Genomic DNA, 24,382 nt, shown 5'->3' on the forward strand with positions numbered 1-24,382 from the left:
GCCAGAATCCGGAAAGTCTCCGAGGCGGTTTGCTCTGGGTCCGCCACAGGAGGGGTGACGGTCCCCTCTGCACTGTGCAGGCTGTGCCGGGTCGGGGGTAACTGGTAGACGAGGCGGATGTGAGCCCGCCGTCACGGATGCTTGAGAAACTCAGCGGGAAAGTTGTTGACAGTGGTGTCACCTAGTGCGGAGCTGTGAGGGGTGCTGTCAAGCTCCTCCCGGGCCTGGGGGTGACAGCAGACTTCCTGAGGGTGACAGCAGACTTCCTGAGGGAGTGAGCGAGGGAGGAGTGGAACTGGCCAAGAGGAGTGGGGAGGCTCTGGAGGGGAGGCTGCCAGGCTGAGAGCTCGTCCCCCCATTTACCTGCCACCTGGAAGGACAGGGGGAGAAGGGCTAGGCCAAGTCCAGCCGCCTACCAGCTGTGCGGGAAGAGGCAGCCGAGCACATGGGTGACCTCCCTGCCGGAAACACGCTTGTAGAGCTCGGGGCCCGGTTTGTGTGGCGGTGGGGTCAGTGAGGAGGGGCTGGATAGAGTGGTGGGGCCACCCCCTCATTCTGAGCAGAGAGGGACGGAGAGCCGAGTGGGGGCAGCAGGAGGGGGCGGGGGCCGGCAGCTTATAAATCGGGCGGCAGGATTTGGAGACGGTCCTGGTAAAGGGGCACTGTTGCCATCTGAGAATCAGAGGGGCAGGGTGGCAGGTGGGCTGGGGAGTGTGGAAAGCAGGCTGACGAGGAGACGTGGTGGCATTGGCCGTGCCCTCGAGGGAGGGCCCACGGAGGCTGGTGGTGACAGCTGTGCTGGTGACGATGGCCCGGAGAAGGGGAGGTCGGACGGGAGGAGCATGATAGCCCTTAGCTCATAAAAGATCTGGTCATGCCTTCCTTTGGCTTCTGTTTTCTGTGCTGAATACCCGCTCGATTCTGTCAACAGTTTGCCCTTTCTGTAACCGTAATGTCCCTGTTAACAGCCCCTGGAAGTGTAAGCACAGTAGAATTTGGAGCTTGGGCCCCGTGGTTGTGCACGTCTTCATCTTGTCTTTCCCTCTGCCAGCGTCCCCCTCTTCTGCTTCGTGTCCTGTCCTGGTTCGTCATCAGGGTCCTACTTTATCGTGTCTTTTTGGAAGGATAGTGGAGTATAAAGAGAGATAAAGACCAGTTACTTTTCACATGGATAAACCAATAGTGTTTCTCCTAAAACCTGGTCTTCTAGCCTCTTGTATGGAAACACCAGCCACTCTCCATGAGCCCCTCCCGGTGCCTGTGAGTCGTCAGGTCTTCTGGCCTGGGCCAGGCCCTGTCCCAGGCTGCAGACACCAACAAATGTGTTCTTTTTCTCTCGAGGAAGTATATTTCCCTGAGCCTTAGAGAAGTGGGCATAACACAGAATAAATGGAAAAGCTGTTTATAGGCTTGTTTTTCTGTTGTGTGCTATTTTATTATTTTCTTAAGCTTTTTTTTTTTAAGTTAGTGTTCTTTTTAATTTTTTAATGTTTTATTTTTAAGAGAGAGAGAGAGAGAGAGAGAATGAGCAGGGGAGGGGCAGAGAGAGAGGGAGGCACAGAACCCGAAGCAGGCTCCAGACTCTGAGCTGTCAGCACAGAGCCCGATGCGGGTCTCGAACCCACAAACCGTGAGATTGTGACCTGAGCTGAAGTCTGACGTTCAACCAACTGAGCCACCCAGGCGCCCCTGTTGGGTGCTATTTTAGATTGTAGTTCAGAAGGGGCATCTGCTGTGTCTACCCTCCGGAAGCAGGGTTTCAGTCAGCAGGTGTTGGGTGCGTGCCTGCCGGGCAGCAGCGTGCGGTGGACGGCAGTGAGCCAGGGGACAGACATGTCGCCATGCCCCGGCAGGACGGATGTGAGCGAGGGGACGCGTGTCCCCCCTCCAGCAGGACGGATGTGTAGGCTACAATGCACGCTGTGGACATTGTGGATCAGTCAGGGTGAAGCATCACAGGTGGGGGTGGCACGCTCTTTAGAACAGTCGGGAAGGGCTTCTGTGGAGAAGCGCCATTGAAGCCGAAGCCTCAAGCGTGGGAAGGGCCGGTGGAAGACCATTCTGGTCTCCGGGAGCGGAACATGCCGAGGCCTCGGATTGGGCCAGGGAGCAATGTTTGTGGAGCCGGAGGGGCCCGGGGTGACCGTGGAGAGGTGCAGGTGTAAAATGAGATTGCAAAGGAGGCCCTGAGCCAGCTTGGGGGCGGGGGCCGGAGGGACCACATGCTGTCGCCCGAGTTATTCTAGGCATAACAGAAAGCCATTGAAGTGCTTCATGCAGGACATTAGCAACCTGAGCAACCTCTCGGAGCTCACCCTGGTTCTGTGTGGAGACTTCATCGGAGATGGGCAGGAGGGGGACGGTGAGGAGCAGGCGTGGAGGCTGGCCCCTGGTGGTGGCCGTCAGCAGGGAGCCGTAATTCGGAGATAGGAAGCACGGGGCTGGACGGTGGATTGGGTAGAGGGGCAAGGGGAAGAAAGGAATAGATTTCGGTGCTTCTGGCTACGGCAGTGAGGCAGCGGCGGTGGGCGCACCGCGGGGAGCCTGGGCTTGCAGTCTAGACTTCCGTTCTGTTGAGTTGGAGGTGCTTGTTAGGTCGCCAAGTGGGAGTCACAGTGAGGAGGGACATATACAGGTCTCAGCCAGAAACAAAAATTCAGTCATTACCTACAGGTGACACCGAGACCTCTGACATCGGGTGTTTACGTAGGGACATTGTGTGTTCACGTGACATTAAAAAATCCTTACCAAGTCTCTGCTGTGGCCAGCACCTTTCTCGGTCTGAGGAGACAGCTGTGAACAGGGAAAGGCTCTACTCTCGGGGCTCCCGTTCCTGGGGTGGGAGGCTGACATTAAATGTGTTCTAGAATGTTCGTAGTAATAAATCGGACTAGATTTGGACTAGAGCATATGGGCCAGAGAGGAGGGAGCGGGGGACACGGCCGTGTGCTGTGGATACGCAGCAGGGGTGGTGGGGACCGGGGCAGACTCCTGAAGGAAGGGCAGGAGGACTCACGAGAGGACCTCGGCGAGAAGCAGGAGCAGTGCACGCGCCAGGCACCCGAGGCTTTGGGGAGCAGCAAGGCCAGGTGTGTGTGGAGCAGAGGAGGGGCCCGGGTGGGACCCCACGCGGCAGGCTTTGCGGCCTCGCCGGGGGCCGCTTTCTTCCGGCACGCTGGTCCTTGTGAACGGCTCCGACCAGGACAAGTCACCCGCGCTGTCCTGGGAGGGGCAAGAGTGGCGGCTCAGGGGGGCAGTCCGGGGCTCAGGCCAGGGCAGGGCGCTGGGAATGCTCGCAGGGCAGAGCTGACCGGGTGGGGAGTGAGAGAAAGAGATCAGCCAGAGGCTGCGGCCTGAGCCGTGGGTCGGGCGGGGGGCGGGGGGCGGGGCCTGGGGGAGAGGCCAGAACAGTGTTGTGGACGAGGTGGCACAGTCTTCCTCCCTGTGGAGAGCCGGAGGGGCAGGTGGAGGGCAGGCGCACGCTTGGGAGCCCGTAGCATGAGGGCGGCAGTTAGAGCTCGCCCCCCCGGCGTGATGGTAACTGGAGGAGGGCAGTCAGGGGAGGGAGAAGTCGGGGGCTACGCGGGAGGAGTGTCACGGGGCCGTCAGAGCTGCTGACGGCCCGAGAGATGGCCTGAGACAGACCTTTGGATTTGGCAGCCTGGTGGCTGCACGCGGCCTTGCTTCTGAGAGAGGCCGGGGCCTGGAGGGGCTGGAGGGCCCGGAGGGGCCAGGATAGCCGTGTGCAGAGACAGCTGGTTTTTGTCAGAGGGAACACACACACGGCGTAAGGGGCGCCTGGTGGGGAGCGGGTCTGGTGGGAGGTTTGTAGAGACGGACCATGAGGCCGGTGCCGGGTGGCTGGCACGGGCCGGCACGGAGGTTGAGATGTTGGCACCTGTCGTGGCCTCCCTGGAGCCCGCTGGCGGGCCACCCCAGAGGGCGCGGGGCTTGGACGGGGCCGGGTGTTCTCGGCAGGGAGCAGGGCGTGGGCACAGGTACGCTTGCAGGCAGGGAACCTCAGCGGGGGTGGGGTTGTGCTCTTCGGATGGAGGTGGCGACCCCCCTGAGACCGAACCAGGTAAGACGCATGTGACGCCCAGAAGATCTCAGAGACCCCAGCAGGCCCCAAGCGTGTTGTGTCTCTGCTGTCCTCAGGGTTTATCTCCAGGTCTGTGTTGCACTGTTTCACACGGGGACCGTCGGGTCGTCGGGGCCCCTGCACGTTGCAGTCACGTGGAGTGCATGCCCCTGCAGAGCCAGCATCAAGTTCTGGAGCAGGGTCCCCACCCTCGTGCCCGTGTGACGGTCTGTGGGCAGTTGGCCACGGAGCCTTGTGTCACCCATCTTAGATTTTCTTTGTCCTGTGTCAGGTCCTCTGTCCACGCTCAGCATTTCAGGTCTCTGACACCATAAATTATACATCACGTTAGAGAACACTCCTTTCAGGGGTGCCTGGGGGGCTCTGTTGGGTGTCCGACTCTTGATTTCGGCTCAGGTCACGATCTCACGGTTCGTGGGTTTTAGCCCCGCATCGGGCTCTGTGCGGACAGGGTGGAGACCGCGGAGGATTCTCTCTCTGTCTTTCTCCTTGCCCCTCCCCCGCTCATGCATACTCTCTCTCAAAATAAATAAACTTAAAAAAACATAAAAAACACCCTTTTCATATTAATGTGGCTCATAAAGGGAATTAAAGTGGTTTTTAAAGTCATCAGTGATTTTTCTGGTCAAAATGACCTCCACCAGAATTAAGTAGGTAGGTTAACTTAGTTATGATTTTAGAACCCCACGATGCTTAGACCTTAAAGGTTGGAGTCTGAGGGACCCATCCAGAATGACATCAGGTGCTGCAGAAACGGACCACGAGTGGGTGGATGGCGGCCAAGCCAGCGGTTTAGGACGACTCGCCCCTCACTCTAGCTAGTTATCTCCAACTTCACTGCCTTCCCTCGCTCACTCACCACATGCAGCAGTTCCTCAGAGCCAGCCAGCCACCCACCAGGACCCCGTCGGCACGTTCCTTCCCCCAGAGGGCCCGCCCGCCCCTCAGCCGGGTGGTAGTCCTGGGTTTGGCCCTCTCGTGCCCCGGCCAGGTCACGTCCCATCTGGACTGTGGGGCAGCCCTTTGAGCCTCACTCGGATACAGCGCCAGCCAGGTGCCCGCACGGCAGTTCCCGCACACGTGCCGTCTGCCACGGTGTGTTCGCAGACACGGGCAGGGTCTCGCCTCCTTCGCCTTTCATGTTGCCCCCAGCACTGGGTCTTACATAACGCAGGAACTCCCCACGCGTTTGTTAAAATGAGTGCATGAGTGACCTAAGGTGAGCAAATCAAAATGGGAGTGACAAGAGATTTTTCAGAGGACCTATAAATAGAAGGAAAACAGTTAACAGTTGGATCACCAAGTAGAAATTGATTTGACAGGAAGGGCAAGAGGAAGAGATTACGGGATGTTCCGTAGAACTCGTTTGGGTCTATTTAGTGAATCTTTCCAGAACAGATCCACCAAAGGCAGTAATCGAGCACGATGCCGATTTTAGCGCTGTCCATGAATGATCTACAGCGTAGAACACTCTTGGCTAATCTAACAATCTTCGTTTCAAAGTGAACTTGATATTCGATGTCCTCCTTGGACCTTGTCCAGAAGGATTGAGTTACCGGAGCCAGAGGGACCTAGGGGGATACTGAAGTGCAGAGAAATGTCCAGATAAGTTTATCTGTGTGGCTGTGTGGGATGCGCTCTGGGGACAGCCCCTCAGGAGGGCCACAGGGCTCTGCTGTGTGCAGGGAGGGTGAGGAGAGCGTAGGGAGCACATAGGTAGGGAGCACGCAGTGGGGACATGGATGGACCCACAGGTAGCTCCTGGCTGTGGGTCCCTGTAGCCCTGTGGGTGGCTGGTGAGCATTTGTGAGACATAGTGTCACCAGCAGTGCTTTTGTGCCTTCAGAGATTGTGTCACTTAATCCTCACTTAACCTTTGAGATGGGGGGAATGACCCCTGGTTTACAGATTAGGAAACTGAGAGCCAGGAAGGTTGCAACCACATGGCAATTCTATGTCAGGGCTAGAAATTGAGCCCAGCTGTCAATCTAGAGCCAGTGCTCTTTCTACTGTTGAAAATCAGAGACATACAAGGGCGCCTGGGTGGCTTAGTAGGTTAAACATCCAACTCTTGATTTCTTTTGGCTCACGTCATGGTCTCACGGTTTATGAGTTCGAGCCCCGGGTCAGGCTCCTTGCTGACAGCACAGAGCCTGCTTAGGACTCTCTCTCCCTCCTGTATGTGCACGCCCTCTCTCTCTCAAAATAAATAAATGTTAAAAAAAAAAATTAGAAGCGTTTTGGAGAGAGGATCAGCAGGACTCAGGGCTGGGCTGAAACTTTTTTTTTCTTTGTAATGGTTATTCATTTTTCAGCGAAAGAGCACATGAGCACACAGGTGGAGGAAGAGCAGAGAGAGAGGGGGACACAGAATCCGAAGCGGGCACCAGGCTCTGAGCTGTCAGCACAGAGCCTGACGCGGGGCTCGAACCCACAAGTTGTCAGATCATGACCTGAGCCGAAGTTGGACGCTTAACCGACTGAGCCACCCAGGCACCCCTGAAACTTTTTTTTTAATTTTTTATTTCTTTTAGAGAGAGAGAGAGAGAGAGAGAGAGAGAATGAGTGGGGGAGAGGGGCAGAGGGAGGGAGACAGAATCCCAAGCACACTCCATGGTCAGCACAGAGCCTGACACAGAGCTCAACCTCACAACCCTGGGATCATGACCTGAGCCAAAATCAGGAGTTGGACGCTCAACTGACTGAGCCACGCAGCGCCTCTGGACTGAAATTCTTAAACTTTCAGGTCTGGCAGGAGCCTGAGATCAGGCAAAGTCGAGGGACAGTGAGAACTCAGAGGGGTGCCTGGGTGGCCCAGTTAGGGAAGCGTGCAACTCTTGATCCCAGGGTTGTGAGTTTGAGCCCCACGTTCAGTATAGAGATTACTTAAAAAATAGGATCTTTAAAAAAAAAAAAAAAAGAACTTCAGGATTACTGGTGGAAACATAGGTTGGTATAATCACGTTGAAAAAAGTTTGAAATTGTCTTCCAAACCTGAATTTGTTCTTATCCAGAAACCCAGCAGTTACCCAACAGAGCAGTGGTTCCATCTCTGAAAGGTCCTTGACAGACTCTTACACCTGTGCACCAGGAGGTCTGTGCGAAAATGCTCAGGGCACTACTGTTTAAAATAAAAATGTAGAAATAATGCAAATGCTCATCAGCAAGAAAGTGAATAAATAACTTGCGGACTACTGTGTAGCAGTCAGAATGAATGAGGTATAGCTTTTTTTATCAGTAAAGATAAACCTTAAAAATATAATGTTAAGGGGCTCCTGGGTGGCTCAGTCAGTGATTTCGGCTCAGATCATGATCCCAGGTTGTGTGGTCGAGCTCCACATGGGGCTCTGTGCTGACAGCACAGAACCTGCTTGGGATTGTCTCTCTCCTTCTCTCTGCCCCTCTTCTACTCATGTGCGCCCCCCCTTCTCTCTCTCTCTCTCTCTCTCTCTCTCTCTCTCTCTCTCTGTTTCAAAATAAATAAATAAACTTAAAGCAAGTTGCATAAGTATACAAATGGCATCATACTTTTTTTATACAAATGAAATTGTAAATTTCGTAGTGTTTAGGAATACATAGGTATGTGGTTAAACTGTCAGTAAAAGTAAGGGAATAATAAACACAAAATTCAGTCTAGTGGTCATACCTGGGGAACAGAGGGGCAGGAACTTTTTTAGGAACATGAGAGAACATCAACAGTGTCACTGATGATTTATTTCTGAAGTTGAAGGATGAATTCCCAGGTGTGCACTTCATTTATTAGACTTCATAACTTTTATGTACTTATAAATACGTATATGTAATATAGTATATATATATAATTTATATATATGATATATACGATAAAACATATATAAAGCATACATTATTTTGTGTTAGGTGTTTCATAATTAAAAAAAATTTTTAATGTTTATTTATTTTTGAGAGAGAGACAGAGACAGAGCATGAGTGGGGAAGGGGCAGGGGGAGAAGGAGACACAGGATCCAAAACAGGTTCCAGGCTCCGGGCTGTCAGCACAGGGCCTGATGTGGGCTCGAACCCACAAGCTGTGAGATCATGACCTGAGCCAAAGTTGGATGCTTCACCAACTGAGCCACCCAGGTGCCCCCATAATTTTAAAAATAGAGAAAAAATACCACGCCTGGGGACCAGAAGAGAAGCAGGTTCCTATGATGGGTTTAGACTCAGTTGTAGGCGTGATGCTCATTCATTGGGATGTGGGAGTGAGTACAGCAATCAGACGTTAAAAGAACAGAATTTCCGAACAGGGGGAGGATAGTCAGACCTGGATTTGTCCGCATCTGCTTCAGTTTCCTTTTCTCGGACACAGGAGCTGTACTGTTCGCCACACGGAGCCGTGGTGAGGATTGAGCCAGAGGGTGGAGACAGAGCCTGGGGCCTGGCACCATAACAGTCACCATGAATCGGGATACTGGCTTAACAGTACTGGGTACACAGTTCTGAGGGGGTTGCAGGAAGTATGATACAGAGACCTTGTCCTCTGTGGGCAGAGATGACAATATGGTTCCATTAACAACAACAAAACAAAAATAACAACAATAACAACAAAACACAGAAGAGGTTCTGAAAAGACATTAATCTTGTTTGGGCTTAGCCAAAAAATTCTTATTACAGTTGATATCAAGGGTTGACAACCATGGCTTTAAATCAGTTCATATTTGGGTTTTTTTTGTTTTTGTTTTTTTTTTTCTTGTAATTTCAGCACTGGGAAATTTGGAGCTTGTTTTATACCAGGGCTCTGTAAGCAAAGTGATCTGACTTTGTATGCGTCACGGCCTGGGCTCCGGCTCTGGAAGGCGGACATCCATGGGACTGTTCAAGCCACGTTTATCTTAAAAGATGTCTTTGCCGGAGGAGTCAAGCCTTTCGAACTGTACCCGCGTCTGGAATCCTCCAACAGGGGAAGTTGCAGCTTACCTGAGAAGCACCTGGGGCTCGTTTCATGTTTCTTCCAAGAAGGCTGGGTGTTGAGTTGGAATGAATATAGCATTTACCTTCTAGACACCGTCAACCAGGTGAGTGACGTGATCGCACCACAGCTTTGGTGTCTGTAGGATGTTCATCCACAGACTGTCTCTCAGGATGATAGAAGGAACAATATTGATCCTAATGCTTTACTTTTTTCCATTGAGTCAGTTAAGGAAATCAAGTGATGGTCTGATTATTTTGTAGATTTGAAGAAATGTTTGGTTTTGGTAGAACCTTCTAGCTGTTCTGCCTCTAAGCAGGAGTCTCGTCTGCCCTACCTGGAACTTCCTCACCTGGAACTTGAGGGCAGAGTTAGTTGGGTTGGGGCCACCAAGCTGCCTTCTTGCCCTGAGTTGGTTTCTCTTCCTAAGGAGCACTTTGAAAGGCATTTTTGTATTCTTCACGTACAGACAACTTCAGTTTTCTTCTTTCTCTGGGTACTCTAGGAACTTGATACACACTTGGTAGTTAGTGGGGTCGAAACGTTTGGTGATTACACATCAGTTCCTTTCTTCTGAGCCCTCACCCCCAGTGCTTTTTCCAACAGGTGCAATTAACTTCATTTTAGACGTAGAGAAACGGAGACAAAGGGTCTGTCTGTGTGCACGTTATGGCTGCCGTCAGAGTCTTTCAAACTAAGGGCACGTTTTTAGCTATTCCTCAGGGTTATTAAGAATTAACAAAGAATTTAGACGCTTTTCTCTCTACACTGAATGGCCTCTTGTTTGTATTGTTGGCTGAAAAGAGAATTTTTAAAACTTGTTGCAGGCTCTGGACATCCCAGGTGGCATCAGGGCCTCTCCCCGCCCCCCGTTCGTCCAGAGCTGTGAAGTGCAGTGCACATGAGTGTCTCCCACAGGAGCACACCCAGTAGGGGTCTAGCCCAGGCAGCTCATCACTGCAGCCCAGGAGCGACGTGCCCGTGGACGTTTGTCCAGAGTGCTGTGAGCTGTGATGAGTCCTGGGCAGGGCAGGGCCACTGAGGCTGAGCTCGCCGGGGTCCGTTACCCAAGGAGGTGGTGTCTGAATCGAGTTGGAACTCTCCCAGGGGACAAGAGTCAGGAAAGGAGTCTGAGCAGAGGCCATGGTGTCATGGAGGAACAAGGCTGGGGTTTGGACTGGCCCGTTCCACTCGGGGCACCTGTACCACAGCCCAGGGCAGTTGTGGGAGGCTGACGGGCAGGTCCAGCCAAGGAGGCTGAGCTCCACGTCCAAGGGGGTCGGGCGCAGGTGGGACGCGGTTCCGAGTGGCTGAGAGGTGGGGCAGACAACCTGTTCGGTCTCGTGAGTTTACTGGCAAGGTGACTGTCACGTACCTGTCAGATATTACCTACTTTGGCTCTGAATTACTCTTTTTTAATTTAATCTCTACACCCAACGTGGGGTTTGAACTTACCACCCTGAGACCCAGAGTCCTGAGCTCCCCTGACAGAGCCAGCCAGGGGCCCCTGCTTCGAATTACTCTTCAGAAGTTTCAGAAAGTGGCCATAACAAAGCACAGTTGTCATTTGACTTCGTAGGACTCCTGCACATGTTTGTGTGTTTTCAGCTATTACAGTTGCCTGGTTGTGTGATTTTCTTTTCTTTTCTTTTCTTTTCTTTCCTTTTTTGGACAGGCTACAATTGCCGGTTTAGAAGGATCTGGTGATATCGTGTCTGTTTCCTGCACAGAAAATGAAATATTTTTCTTAAAGGGAGATAGGAACATTATAAGAATTTCAAGCAGACCTGAAGGACTGGCATCAATAGGTTTGTATTTGTCATAAAATGTACTGTGTGTACGTAATTGCAGTTTACAATTTACAAACCCTTCCATTACTTCGCTTTTTCTAAACAGGTATTTGGAGGGTTTCCTGTGCTTCTTAAAATACGGTTTACGAGACTTTTCTTGAAGCTTACCTATTTCAAGGCTCCCGTCACACAGCCTCCCGTTTGGTAGAGTGGCTCCGTGGGTCTGGAGGGTGGGAGGCTGGGCGAGGAGGGAGAGCACGGCACCCACATGACTGCTCTCTGGTGTTTGGACGGCGTGTGGAATTAGTACTTCAGAAGATAGAGATTTGCCAAGACTTTAGAACATTTAAATCTGTTTTCTGGGACATATCCTTTGCCCTTAACACAGTTCTTCTTATCGCATTGATTATTCTCTCTGCTTTTGACCTTTTTCTGTAATTCATACAAGCCCAGGTTCTAACGAGTGAATTGTCACACACGTTCTCACGCACACTTCGGTGGTTTGGGGCTCATCAGCAAGCTTGTTCCTGACGGTGACGACAGTGGTGTGGGCCCCACCCCCCAGTCCCTCCACTCCACTCTCCTCCCTGTCCTTGTCCTGTCTCTGTCACTCGCCTTGTTCTCCCTGTGTTCCAGAGACCGCTAAGCACACGGCATCCCTGGCCTTATAAGGTCCTGAGAACAACCTTAAATGGAAGGTACTGGTTTCATAGACGAGGAGACTGGGACTTAGGAAGATGCAGCTCCCCCTCCCCAGCCAGGCCCCCTTCCTCCCCGGGGTTGGAGCGGCCTCATCCCCTCCTTGCTCACCGCACCGCACTCCTGTGGCCACCGTTGATGAGGTGGCCTGCAGGGCACCCCGTCCTCCGGCTGCCAGCCCTCTCCGGGCCCTCGCCCTCTCCCACTCACCGGGCACTTAGCAGGCCCGAACGCGAGGTGTGTGGTGCTCTAGGACGTGGCCCGCTTCTGACGGGATGGTGCTCCCTGCACTCTCCCCACTCCTTATTGAAGACCCAGGTTGGGGATCCCTGCATGTTTGAAACTTTCCCCGAGTGCTTCGGTTAAGTCAGCCCTCTCTTCACTTGAGTGCCCAGGGAGCTCCCTCCTGCCCTTCTGACCATGGAGCCGTTCACTTACTGTGTACCTTACCCCACAAAATAGTAAACTTTTTCGTTGTGAGGATCTTGTGAGTCCGCTTTGTGGGCCTGCACAGCACATGGCACGTAGAAAGAAGACCCTGAGTATTTGTTAATTCGTGGTGTCCCCATTTCACAGATTAGAAAACCAAGGACTGGGGGGGTAAGTGGCAAGCCCCAGGCCGATCAGCATGTCTTCTGATTTCTGCTTCTGCCAGCATTTCTCCTCTTCCTCCTGCCTTGCCGCGCTGGTCAGAAATGGGGCCCCTTTGCTGTAGCCACGGCCTTGCGGTGTCCTGGCCTCAGGGGCATCTTTGCTGTTACTTCTCTCGCCAGCATGAGCTCGCATCTGAGTCCCTGCGAGCGAGGGAGTGGAGGTCCTGGACCGAAGCGGGTGGGCGGGTCGCAAACCCCAGGCCTTCCAGAGCGGAGTAAGGCGGGGAAGAGGAGCCCCGGGGGGCAGGCCACTGGACCCCGTGCTGGCAGGCCTGGCTGAAGCCTTACTCCAGCCTCATCTCTTTTCGTAATGTTTAGAGTGCAAACTGTAGCGAGTAGGAAATTGTACCAAACGGTGTCTCATTAGCCGCATATTTACCTCTCGAAAAGATGAGTGTCATAAGGGCTGTCTTGGCCCCAAATTAACCATCTCTTAAGAGACGGCCGGGTGGGGCTGGGGCGGCAAGTGAATTACCTCTTAAGTCAGAGGGTGAGTCGGCATAAATACTCCAAATTCTAGTCGTGGAAAGTGCGTAAGTTCTGACTTTTGAGTTTCTGAGCTGGCGTCGTCCGTGTCGTCAGGGGCAGCGTGGCCCCTGGGGACAAGTAAGCTCTAGACCACTGCCTTCCGGCGGGACTCTCTCGCAGCGATGAACATGGTCTGTATCTGCGCTGACCGGTAGGTGGCCGCTGCCCACACGTGAGTGCCGCAGAATTTTAAATTTTATTTGGCTTTGACGGGAAATAGCTGCATGTGGCAGTGGCCGCTGTATTGACAGGGGAGCTCTGGACCCAGACCTGCCATCGACCTGCGTGCTCTTTGACAAGTCGCTTCCCTGCCCGGGCTTCACGCAGAGCGGAACCCTCCCTGTCAGCCCCCAGTGTGCGCGCCACAGCCGGCAGTCTGCCCCCGACGACCCTCTCAAGAGGACGGGGATTCCCGTCTGTCTGGTTGATGGCCCCAGAACGGTGTCGGGCACATCGTGCGTCCTCGGTCACAAACAGCTGGCTGAACGGGTAAAGTGGTCCCTAGTCGTGTGGCCGGAACCCTTGTGGCCACAGTGAAGGATGCTGCTCTCTGCTTGCTCTGGACGCTGCCTTGTTAACATGCGTCTCCATCCTGACTTGGTGCTAGCAGGAAATCACCTTCACTCCTTGAATTTCAAGAAATAGGACTAGAGGAGGGCACCCGGGTGGCTCAATCGGGTAAGAAACAGGATTAGAGGTACACGTGTGTTTTTCAAGTGCCTCTCGAGTAGTAGCATATTAGGGCGTGGTCTAAGTATGGGACATCACTAAGCCCATTTCTCTTCTTTATGAACTCTTTGTGAATTGACGTGAGGAATGCTGTATACTTCTTAGTGGCGTTCCCGGACTCTTGAGGTATTTACAAAAGGCAGCTGTGGGGAATCCTTTTCCTGATTTGGGTACGTGCGCTTCCTGGAGCCCAGAACCATTTGTTGGAATCTTCTGTGCGATTCTTTTAGTTTCGTTAGTTTCTCTGACTTCGGCAGGCTGGTGTTCAGCAGGGTCAGCAGACCTGAATGAGAGCACGTCGACTTTCTTGTAACCAGTAGTAAAACCCACCCCTCCTTTCCCAGCGCGAGACAGCCTGGAGACGTCCGGGTGCGCAGAGCAGGTGTCTGGGCAGCGCGCGGAGAAGCCGTCGGGGGCCACAGTTTCTGAGACGAGGCTCAGGGGCTCTTCCGTGGCCAGCTCCGTGGCCAGCGAGCCACGGAGCAGGAGCAGTTCTCTCAACTCCACCGACAGTGGCTCCGGGCTCCAGGCGGTGCCAGAGCCGGGGAGGGGTGGCCAGCCTGCCTCACAGAGATTCAGCGTGATCAGCTCAGAAGAGTTTGAGCAGGAGCTCGTGGTGAAGCCGCTGAAAGTGAGAAAGAAGAGGAAGAAGAAGTCAGGTACGGCCTGTGGCACCGCACGCACTGACTCCTGCTCACGTAGGGGGTGCTGCCCTCACGGAGCGAGCGCCTGCCCACTCGGGTGAGGGGAGGCAGGGAGGGTCTGCGGCCATCACGTGTCCCCCTCTGTGGAGGGGCTTTGCCGTGAAGTATTTCATAAGTTGCAAAAGAGCGCCACGCACACTAAAGTGCTTCTGCGAGGTTTAAATCCTGTAACGTGCACCTGCGTACTTACCGCCCTGCTTGCTGGCCCTGGGGTTCCACTTCTCAATATTCCGGTAAAAATTTGGATCTATCTACACATACCATGTGTTAGACCAGGGTCTGTGAACCCGGGTGGAAGGAAAGTCATGGAGGCAGAGGGATCACTACGTTTGGGGTTGGCTGTGTTACAGACGTGCGATCTAACAGAGAACTCGTTTAACTCCTTGGTTCCTGTTAGGCCTCCCTAGCTACAGATACTGCAGTATCGAAGGACAGGTATCGGACTGCTGAGCGTTTTAATCATTTTAAACAGTTGATCTGCAGTCCATCTGTTCCTTTGTTTTTTCCCCTTAACATTTCTTGAGCGAGGCCTCAGAGCCCATCAGCCCGTCTGACAGTTGCATCCATTTAAAACACCTCTGCGTTAGGATAATTCATACTTCACTTAGGTATCCGTCGTTTAAGATGCATTTTTTCTTGAGCCAAAATTTTGTTTTTTAGTCTCTTACCGTTTATGCAGAGTCATCCGTCATCTTAAACGTTCTTATTTTAAATTAGAAGGTGGAAGCCGGAGTGCCTGCCACAGTTCCCTTGAGTCAACTCCCTGCTGTGAGTTTCCGGGTGACAGTCCCCAGTCCTTGAGCACAGACCTGCTGTCCATGACCTCAAGTTTGGGCAGCATTGTGGATCGCTCGAGCACAGAGTCTCCTGACCGGGAGAGTAACCTCAGCGGAGAGGTGAATGGCGTCCTGCAGGAGAATAATGACCCCGAAGCGTTCAGTGTCCTGGAGGTGCCTGAGCCTGCCCCTGACGTACCGAATGAAGGGCGTGACAGTAGACCTGAAAGCCCACGATGGAACCATGCAGGCGAGACAGAGCCACACAGGGGAGTGTGGACTTCACTCTTGGAGCTGAGAGAGGCTGTGGAAGGCAGTGATGTTACCGACCTCAGAGAGGAGCCTTGCCCCGCAGACGAGGGACTGAATAGCAGACAGTCACCCTGGCGAGAACAGGCCCGGGAAGCAGGGGACATGGAGCCCGATGACCCCCCAAGCACTTTTTCTGAAGCCCCCTTCCTAGACTCACCCCCGGTGCCTTCAAGCCTCAGCTGGGCCCCCCACGCGGAGCAGCGGCTGCCGGGGACCAGAGCTGGCGAGGGCGGTGCCGAGGGGCCCGGAAAGGGGCAGGGCTTCCTAACGCACGTGGAGGCCCCCGGCCACCTCGGCTCATCTCCCTGGCATGCTGTCACTGACAGTGACACAGGCCTAAAGGAAATGGCGGCCTCGGAACGTGACCTGGGGAGTGCGGGAGGACGGCGGACTCCCCCGGTCTCTGCCCTGGCGACTCGCACCCGTGAGCCGCGGCTGGAGCAGCCCTCCCGGGACCAGGTGTTAACGTCCAGCGACGAGGAGGACATCTATGCCCAAGGGTTGCCTTCGTCTTCTTCGGAGACGAGCGTGACTGAGCTCGGGGGTAGTCGCTCCCTGCAGGACCTGAGCCAGCCCGGCACAGAAGACACCGGGCTGCTAAAGTCAGATCAGGTATGTGGGTTTGTGGTGGCCAGTTTCCTGTGGGTCCACCCGACGATGCACGCGGTTAAGGAGGGGGACTCTCGGTCGTCCTACATAAGGAGATTTCTTTAAAGTGCTTGCTTTTCTTAGCAGATGATTCCTAGTCAATGTATTTGGTTTCAAAACTAACCACGTGTTGTGACTTTTCCTGCTGAGTAGTTGTGAGACACAGATCATGAGTGTGAACTTAGGTGTGCTTTCCCCAGATGTACCACTGGATTCCCTCGATGCCGATATGTGTATCGTTTGGGCAGCTCTCGCCACCTGCTGGGCACCATTAAGCACTTTATGAGTCCACCTCATTTACTCTCAAAACAAAACAAGCTGTGAAGTTGGCGCTGCCGTGGTCCCCGTTTTACAGCGGAGGGAACCGCAACTCGGTTAAACGGCTTGCACAGGTCCCATAGCAAGTGGAGCGCAGGGCTGGCCCCGGGACCGTCTCCCAGCCTCTGTGCCGTCCCACCTTCAGAATGAAATGTCCCGCTTGCTTGCTTTGAGACCAATGCCGAAAGGTTAGACCTTCCCCTCGGTCCTGCCTGCACCCACCCCCTCTTGAGAGCCCTCGGCTGCAGGCGCCGCGGCACGTGGACGGCCAGTTGGGATCTCAGAGTCTTGAGGAGACAGACATACATGCTGATCGTCTCAGCTGAGCGAGACTCTGGGCCGATGGAGGAGAGCACAGGGCGGGGCTCTGGGAAGCTGCGAGGCGCCAGCCAGGCAGACGACGTCCTGGGAGGGCAGGCTGTTGGGATTCTAGGCCAGAACTCTAGAAAAGCCCTCCCCTGGGTGATCGGGAACCTGGCACTCAGAGGACTTCTCCCCCACCTGCTGACAGTCTTCCCCCCATCCCAGTAGCTGGAAAAGCCCAGAAATTTTGTGGCACGTTGGGGAGGAGGTTGAGAAAGACTTGTCACGGGGCGCAGGGCCAGATTGGCAAGGGTCGGGCGCCATTCTCTGTGAAGCAGTTGACTTGCATATTCAAGTGATTGTGCAGGTACATTGATTTCTTCTGCAGTTTCAGAAAACTGTCAAACTACAACGACTTCATTTAGCTTTGATTTTTAAAAAGAATCCAAGCAGCCAAACTATTGGTCTACGAAATTCTGCCAGGCTGAGCATCTTGGCCAGATTTCCATCAGCCACACGGTGTGCCCCATGTCCAGTGATGGGGACCGTATTTAAAACACTAGGTAGCGTATCTGCAAGGATCGGAGGCACGAAATAGCAATTTGCACGCACGTTGTATAAAGCGCGGTACGCCTGTGCACAAAGCACCGCATTAGGAAGGTGTTCTCCGATGACACGGTGTTATCCCAGTAGGGGGATCCCAGTAGGGGGGTCCCAGTAGGGGACGGCAACTCCCATTTCAGAGCGCTTGCTTCTCTTCGAGCACGGCCCAAAGACAGCGGGTCCCCGCCTGTCTTCTCGGAGCTCCTCGGCATGCTTGGCCTGCTGATGAGAGCACGACAGCGCAGCTCTGTCCTCTGCCACAGAACTCACCAGGCTCTGTCCTTGTCAGTTTGCAGAGAGCTGGATGGGGTACTCTGGCCCCGGCTACGGCATACTCAGCCTGGCGGTCTCCGAGAAGTACATCTGGTGCCTGGACTACAAAGGCGGCCTGTTCTGCAGCGCGCTGCCGGGCGCCGGGCTACGCTGGCAGAAGTTCGAAGACGCCGTCCAGCAGGTGGCAGTCTCACCCTCAGGTCGGCCTCCCCGGCTCCCTGCTGGCACCCCTGCAGCCCGCCTCGCACACAGTGGGCCCTGCAGTGGCCCCATCCCTTCGGCAGACCGTCCCGTTCCTCCCGTTCCTCCCGTTCCTGCAGGTTTGGGGGGTTTTCTCCCACAGAACAGGGGTCACTCCATTTGACATCAGTTAACAAATAGAGTAAATGGATGTCTAGTTTGAATTTTTGTTTTGTTTATTAATTGCAATGGTGACACATGAAATTGTTTTTATAAGCTATACAAATAGCTTGAATTTGGGGGGTATTTTTGAGAGACTAACATACCTCTTATAAAAAGAAAATCTGTTTCAAAAATGAAGGCCTTCGGGCTGATTGAAAAATAAAATGTGTTTGTTTCCTATTGTTGCTTTAACGCAACTGAACTAATGAAGGTGGGCCTGTGGATGTGTTGGATATGTTCAGATCATTTGGTTTCCTTCCTAGCAATTATTTTTTAATGAGCGATGTGTATGCTTTAGCCAAATAATCTACTCCCTGAGTGTAGAAGAAAAATGTGTTCATTCTCACAAGCCGTACTTAGGCTAACCATTTTTAGTGAACCATAGCAGACATTTCCTGAATGAGGTTCGACCAGACTTTCAGCCTGTACTTCCCCTACCTGTCTAGAATCATTTGCTCATCTGTTTTGTCATAATGTTGGCCACTTCACCTATTAGGGGGTAGGTAGGTAGAATAGAAGTGTTTCTATGCATTTGCCTCATAGTAACGAACTTATTGTTGGGACATTGGAATAGAAGTCAGACATTGGAGGGACGCCTGGGTGGCTCAGTCTGTTAAGTGTCTGACCCTTGATTTCAGTTCAGGCCTTTTTTTTTTTTTTTTTTTTTTTTTTAATGTTTGTTTATTTTGAGAGAGAGTGTTCATGAGCGGGGGAGAGGCAGAGAGAGGGAGAATCCCAAGCAGGCTCTGCATTGTCAGCACAGAGCCCGAAGCAGGGCCTGAACCCACGAACCGTGAGATAATGACCTGTCAGCTCAGGTCTTGATCTCAGGGTTGTGAGTTGGAGCCCCACATTGAGCGCTGCACTGGGCATGAAGCCTATTTAAAAAAAAAAGAAGGAGGAGGAGGAGAAGGAGAAGTCAGACAGTAGAATAGAAATCAGACAAAACGTACTCTGTGGCCTTTGACGACTCCTCTGTAACTTCAGTGTGCTTTCAGCTGGATTTCCTTTGACCCTTTCCAGGTCACTGTTTAAAATACTAGTTTGTTCAAGGTTGCTTTGTTTTAGCTCTTTGCTTATTTGAAAATTATTTTTCCTTAGTGGCTGAGACATAGTGTATTTTGTTAGCGGGCCTTATATAACTGTGCGTTTTCATTCTTTCTCTGTCATTCACTTCTGGGTTCATCTCCCCAGCCATCTAAAAGCTTTGGTCCTGTCCTGATTCGGTTGACTACTTTGTGTCTCCAAAATGTTCAGGCCCTCGTTGACCTAGGGAGAGTTCTGTCTCCACCAGCTCAGTGTCTGAGCTGAGGGGCCCTGCAGTCTTCAGGGGGCTCCGAGCCCCGTGGCGTCCAGGGTGTGCTCCGGGCTCGGCCGTCTGTCCTGCTTTTCTGCTCTTACCTCAACTCCTACTGTCAGACCCTCTGGTCTGGCCTGGCTGTGCTCTGCTGATTCCCTGGTGGTTTCTTACACGTGGCTGCCTGGCCTGTGCTACACCCTCCGTCCACATAGAACACCTGCCTCCTTCCCTCCCCTTCTTCATGTCTTTTCTTTTCTCTTTCTTTTCTTTCAATTGTATTTCAGGAATAAACTTGAATGATTCATCACTTACATGTAACACCCAGTGCTCATCCCTACAAGTGTCCTCCTTAATGCCCATCCCCCACCCTCAGTTTGTTCTCTGTAGTTGAGTCTCTTACTGTCTGTCTCCCTCTCTGTTTTTATCTTATTTTTCCTTTCCTTCCCTTATGTCCATCTGTTTTGTTTCTTGAGTTTCATATATGCGTGAAATCATATACATTTGTCTTTCTCTGACTGATTTTGCTTAGCAAATACATTCTAGCTCCATCCACATTGTCACAAATGGCAAGATTTCTTTCTTTTTGATTGGCAAATAATATTCCTGTGTGTGTGTGTGTGTGTGTGTGTGTGTGTGTGTGTGTGTGTGTGAGAGAGAGAGAGAGAGAGAGAGAGAGAGAGAGAGAGAGAGAGGGACAGAGGATCTCAAGCAGGCTCTGCACTGACAGCAGAGATCCCGATGCGGGACTCCAGCCCATGAACCACAAGATCACGACCTGAGCCGAAGTCGGACGTTGAACCAACTAAGCCACCCAAGGGCCTTCTTCACCTCTGTGTCTCAGAATCCCTTTCTGAGTGAAAAAGGATAGCTCAGCTCAAATGCTTCTTTTCCGTGCATCTTATCCCCTTAGCTGATCCAGAAATGCCTCCTTTGTGTCCCTGTGGGACTTTTCAACCTCTGGTGGGGCACCAGTTGTGCCTCCTAAGGTAACCGCGTCAGCACTACCACTGCCCAGCTCTGCCGTGTCGTCGATATGTTCTCACCTCCAGTCTCCCTAGCAGCCCCATAAGGAATGGATGAGAAAATGAGGCACGGGGACGCCAGGCGACTCGATGCCCGAAGCCACATGGCTGGTGGGCGGTGGCCAAAGGCTCATCCTTGGCGCTGCGGGCCCTTTCCCCAGTTGGGGTAGAAGCAGAAGGGAGAGAGCGGCTTTAGAAATCTCTCTCCCCGACACAACCAGAGTGAAGTTTTTTGTGTGAGTCACGACATTTACTGGATAGTGAATAGCATTTGTATTTCCGCAGGCGCCCTCCTCTGGAAGATTGAACAGAAATCTAACCGAGCTTTTGCTTGTGGAAAAGTGACCATCAAGGGAAAGCGGCACTGGTACGAAGCGCTGCCCCAGGCCGTTTTTGTGGCCCTGAGCGATGACACGGCCTGGATCATCAGGACGAACGGAGACCTATACCTGCAGACAGGTAACTGGAGGCTGTGCTCCAGCGCCCGGCGGCTTGGGGGTAATTGCTTCCTGCCGTCCTTCACTTTGTTAGGGACATGCTTAGAACGGTCGCAATGACTAAGGAGCTAAAAATCAATGTAAATTAAAGCATTTGTGGAAAGACAGTGTTTGTCATTGGAATAAATTAGCAATTTCCCGCTATTGACTCACATTCAGCCCAGGACAAATTTAAGGCAAAGATTAATAGGATTAATTAGTGAGATACAGAAACAGATTTTTCTCCTTCTGGCCAAGCATTGCCTGTCACACGTGCTACAATATCGAATCTTAGCAGGAAGGAAAATGACATTACAGTCATTTTTTCCTTTAGGTTATGGCTGGATTTTTTTCAGCCAGGTCAAGGCCTGCTTCTGTATACTTGTTCACATGTGGGTCTGGAAGAAACACAGAGAGAATTTGATCAAAGTAGCAGTTCAACTTCGTCCTAATAAACTGCCCTGCGGGAACCCTGAGCTGCTGCAGGAGACACAGGGAGACTTGCTTATTAAACACCAAGTGTAACAAGAGTGAGCGTTGGTGTCCTGTCAGCAAAACGGTCTGTGAGTTTCCAAAGGCAGTGTGATTTGCCGGCATCTGCAAAGGATATGGGGCACGGAGCTCTTTTTTGGTCGTCAGGAGGCCGTAGTGGATTTATGTAAGGATCGGTCTTCTGACCATTTAATATTGCTGATTTGGAGAGAATGTTTTAATCCGCTGCGAGCCGTCAGCCAGGGATGACTCTCTGAGATTGAAAGCCTTTGCACCTGTGGCTCTCTGTCGCATGTGGGAGGGCCAGCATCCCCGAGAAGCTGCTGCCTGAGCCCTGGTGGTCAGCCTTGCCAGCTTCTGGGCCACCTGCCAGTCCCGGTCTCTCCATCCCAGTTCCTGTGTCTCCCTTCAAGTGCAGAGAGCTCTGGAAAGGCAAAGGCATATCCAGTTTCCAAGGGCATTTGAGTTTCGTTCCTGGTGGGGAATGGAGTGCTTGTGGCCTGGGGTTGGGGAGTGGCGGCCCAGACCTACCGCGTTAGTCCCTGCGGCTGGCCTGAGGATCTGTGGTGTAGGAAGCCCCGCAGGTGACTCTCCTGGTCAAGGGCGAGACGTGCCGCCGGGGACGTGGTACACGGGGTGCTTCTGCGATTAGGCGGGGCGCACCCTCAAGCAGCGAGAACTCATCGCGGGCCGACGCCACGGAGGATGGGCTTTTAGCTCCCGGCTCGTGAGACAGGCTACAAGGAGGTGGGGGCAAGAGCCCCGGCCGGGGAGTCAGGGACCCTGAGCTCTGGCCCTGCCGTGGCCTTGCCTTCCATCTAGGGTCCCCCCACCCCCACTCCCGCCAACCAGGTGAGAGCAGGGAGAGGGCCGCTGCCTTGTCAGAGCTGCTCCGCGGAGGGTCAGAGGAGGGGCGGAGGCCTCGGGGCCCCGCCGTCGCCAGCGGCTGCCACAGCAGCTCGCTCACCCGGATGCTCTGAGGGGCACGGCCGCAAAGCATGAGGGGGCCTCGGGAGCGGCGCTGCTCCGGGCCCGGGCCTCCTGGCTCAGCCTCTGGCCGCTCTCCTGCTCTGGGCCTTCTTGTTCTTTCCAGACTTCGTAAGATACTTTGGGACGCCGGGATTCCGAGCTGTCATTCCTTCAGTTTTCTTTTTTTTTTTTTTTTAATGTTTATTTATTTTTGAGAGAGAGAGCACCAGAGCATGAACAGGGGAGGGGCAGAGAGAGAGGGAGACACAGAATCTGAAGAAACAGGCTCCAGGCTCTGAGCTGTCACCACAGAGCCTGACTCGGGGCTCTAACCCATGGACTGTGAGATCATAACCTGAGCCGAAGTCGGACACTCAACTGACTGAGCCACCCAGGCGCCCCCCCCCCCTTCAGTTTTCAAAGCGCATCTGCAAACACTTCAGATAGACGCCATACTTAAGCACAGTTTCGCCATTTTTTGTTGACTGACCCTTAGAAAGACAAAGTACTTATTACAAAAGAACAGGCAAAATACCGAAAAAAGGAAAAGAAGCAGACGACAGAATACAAATGAGGTGTGAAATCCTGATTGTGTGTTGGGGGGCTTCCTGTCTGTCTCCCTGGCAGGTCTCAGTGTGGATCGCCCCTGTGCCAGAGCCGTGAAGGTCGACTGTCCATACCCACTGTCCCAGATCACAGCCCGAAACAGCGTGGTGTGGGCGCTGACAGAGCAGAGGGCCCTCCTGTATCGGGAGGGCGTGAGCAGCTTCTGTCCTGAAGGGGAGCAGTGGAAATGTGACATCGTCAGGTATCCGCAGGAAGAGCAGAGACCTCTCCATCGGCTCGCTTGTCCCACCCTCGGTTCTTTGTCTGCTCGACTCCCCTTGAGGCACCCATGTGAGCCCGTCCTGGCCAAGGCTGCTTCTCTGGAGCTCTCCGCGGGGATAGCATTCTCTGGAATTCTCAGGAGCCAGTGTCGGCAGCCTGACCTTGGAGACGCCCCGTGCCTGCCGCTGCCTGGCAGACTGGGCGTCGGGTCAGAGCTCGGTTTTTTGAAATGCTGCTGCCCTCTTGTGTAACCCCGAGCATCACGGCATCCCGAGTCTCTCATGACAGTCCCCGTTCGGCACCGCCCAGTGCTGTCGGGTGGTTTCTGTTTACAGTCTCGACGGTTTAGGGCCAAATGTTTTTCTTTATTATCATCCTAGTCCGTAGTAATCAGTCTCTGAATTTTAATTCACTGGGTTACTTGTACCACTCAAAATTTTATTTGCAGACCATCAAATCATGTTGCTGATTAGAAAAATGAGACTAGGATGCCCTTGGTTTGAACCTAGCAGCCCAGTAAACTTGAGCAGGTAGCTCCTGGGGGCCTCCCTCGGGCTGGGCTGGGCGCTCGAGGGGGTCTGCCCCGAGCCCTCCCCTCCCAGGGCTCCTGCTCCGGGGGAGCCACGTAACTGACTGAAGCCAGTTAGCGTAGATGGTCCTAAACCGGGAGTGCAGCCCGGCTGAGCCTCGAAGCTGGTGAGGGCTTCACCAGAGGGGCACGAGGGAGAAGGGCACCGCCCGCAGCGAGACGGCGTGTGCCCAGCTGCTGCCGCCCAGCACAGCCTGGCACATGGGGGGCGCCTCCGCTCACTAGATTGTGCAGGAGGGAGCAGTGGAGGGTGTGGGGCTCCAGGCCTCGCGTCCCTTAGGTGCCTGCATTCTTTTCTTGAAGGTTATTTTCTCGTCCCTGTCAGGCCGGGTCTTCAGTATGTCTTTCGGAAGCTGCCACACATTTAAACAACATACACTGCACAGTAATGTGACTCAAAACCGGACCTTCTGTCCTTGGAACTTGTGGGTGGGGTCCAGACCCAGCCAGGAGACACTTGATTGCCACATTCCTAGTCACGCTGGGCGCTTGGAGTGTGGGTGCTGACTCCCGTGTTCTCTCCCGTTCCCAGTGAAAGGCAGGCTTTGGAACCTGTCTGTATAACCCTCGGGGACCAGCAGACTCTGTGGGCCCTGGACATCCGAGGAAACCTGTGGTTCAGGACCGGCATCGTTTCCAAGAAGCCTCAGGGAGATGACGACCATTGGTGGCAAGTAGGTAGTCAGCTCCAGGGCCACTGGCCAGAGTGTCTCCCCGGGTTGGGAGCTCTGCTCCCCGTTTATAGCCCTTGTCTTCTCCGTAAAGAGACTGGGAAGGTTGGACTGAATTAAGAACACTCACTCTTTACTCTTTGATGAGTTAAACGTCGCTGTATTTGAGCACATTAGAAATATCAAGGGCTTTTCGTTGTAGGAGATAACTTACAAAGCTCTCTTCGCTTAAATTTACAGGCTTTGTTTATTGTTTCTTTTTTT

The 24,382-nt window shown here is 53.2% G+C and overlaps 1 protein-coding gene across 8 annotated transcripts in view; it reads left to right on the forward strand.

The window, feature by feature from the left end:
• The window catches only part of TECPR2 (tectonin beta-propeller repeat containing 2), a 108,074-nt gene that overhangs the window by 34,685 nt on the left and 49,007 nt on the right, over positions 1-24,382 (forward strand). For 6 of the 8 annotated variants that reach the window (XM_030320028.1, XM_030320021.1, XM_030320023.1 and 3 more), the window contains 8 exons: positions 8,827-9,139; positions 10,709-10,841; positions 13,777-14,091; positions 14,854-15,836; positions 17,386-17,569; positions 20,379-20,552; positions 22,658-22,838; positions 23,980-24,121. In XM_030320028.1, the coding sequence (XP_030175888.1) occupies positions 8,827-9,139; positions 10,709-10,841; positions 13,777-14,091; positions 14,854-15,836; positions 17,386-17,569; positions 20,379-20,552; positions 22,658-22,838; positions 23,980-24,121 (2,425 nt within the window). Of the gene's footprint in view, positions 1-1,635; positions 3,090-4,599; positions 5,322-8,826; positions 9,140-10,708; positions 10,842-13,776; positions 14,092-14,853; positions 15,837-17,385; positions 17,570-20,378; positions 20,553-22,657; positions 22,839-23,979; positions 24,122-24,382 lie in introns of those variants that run through there. The other 2 variants (XM_030320024.2, XM_030320027.1) reach the window with 2 other exon arrangements.

This window comes from Lynx canadensis, chromosome B3 (assembly GCF_007474595.2).
Source record: "Lynx canadensis isolate LIC74 chromosome B3, mLynCan4.pri.v2, whole genome shotgun sequence".
NCBI classification, from domain to species: domain Eukaryota; kingdom Metazoa; phylum Chordata; class Mammalia; order Carnivora; family Felidae; genus Lynx; species Lynx canadensis.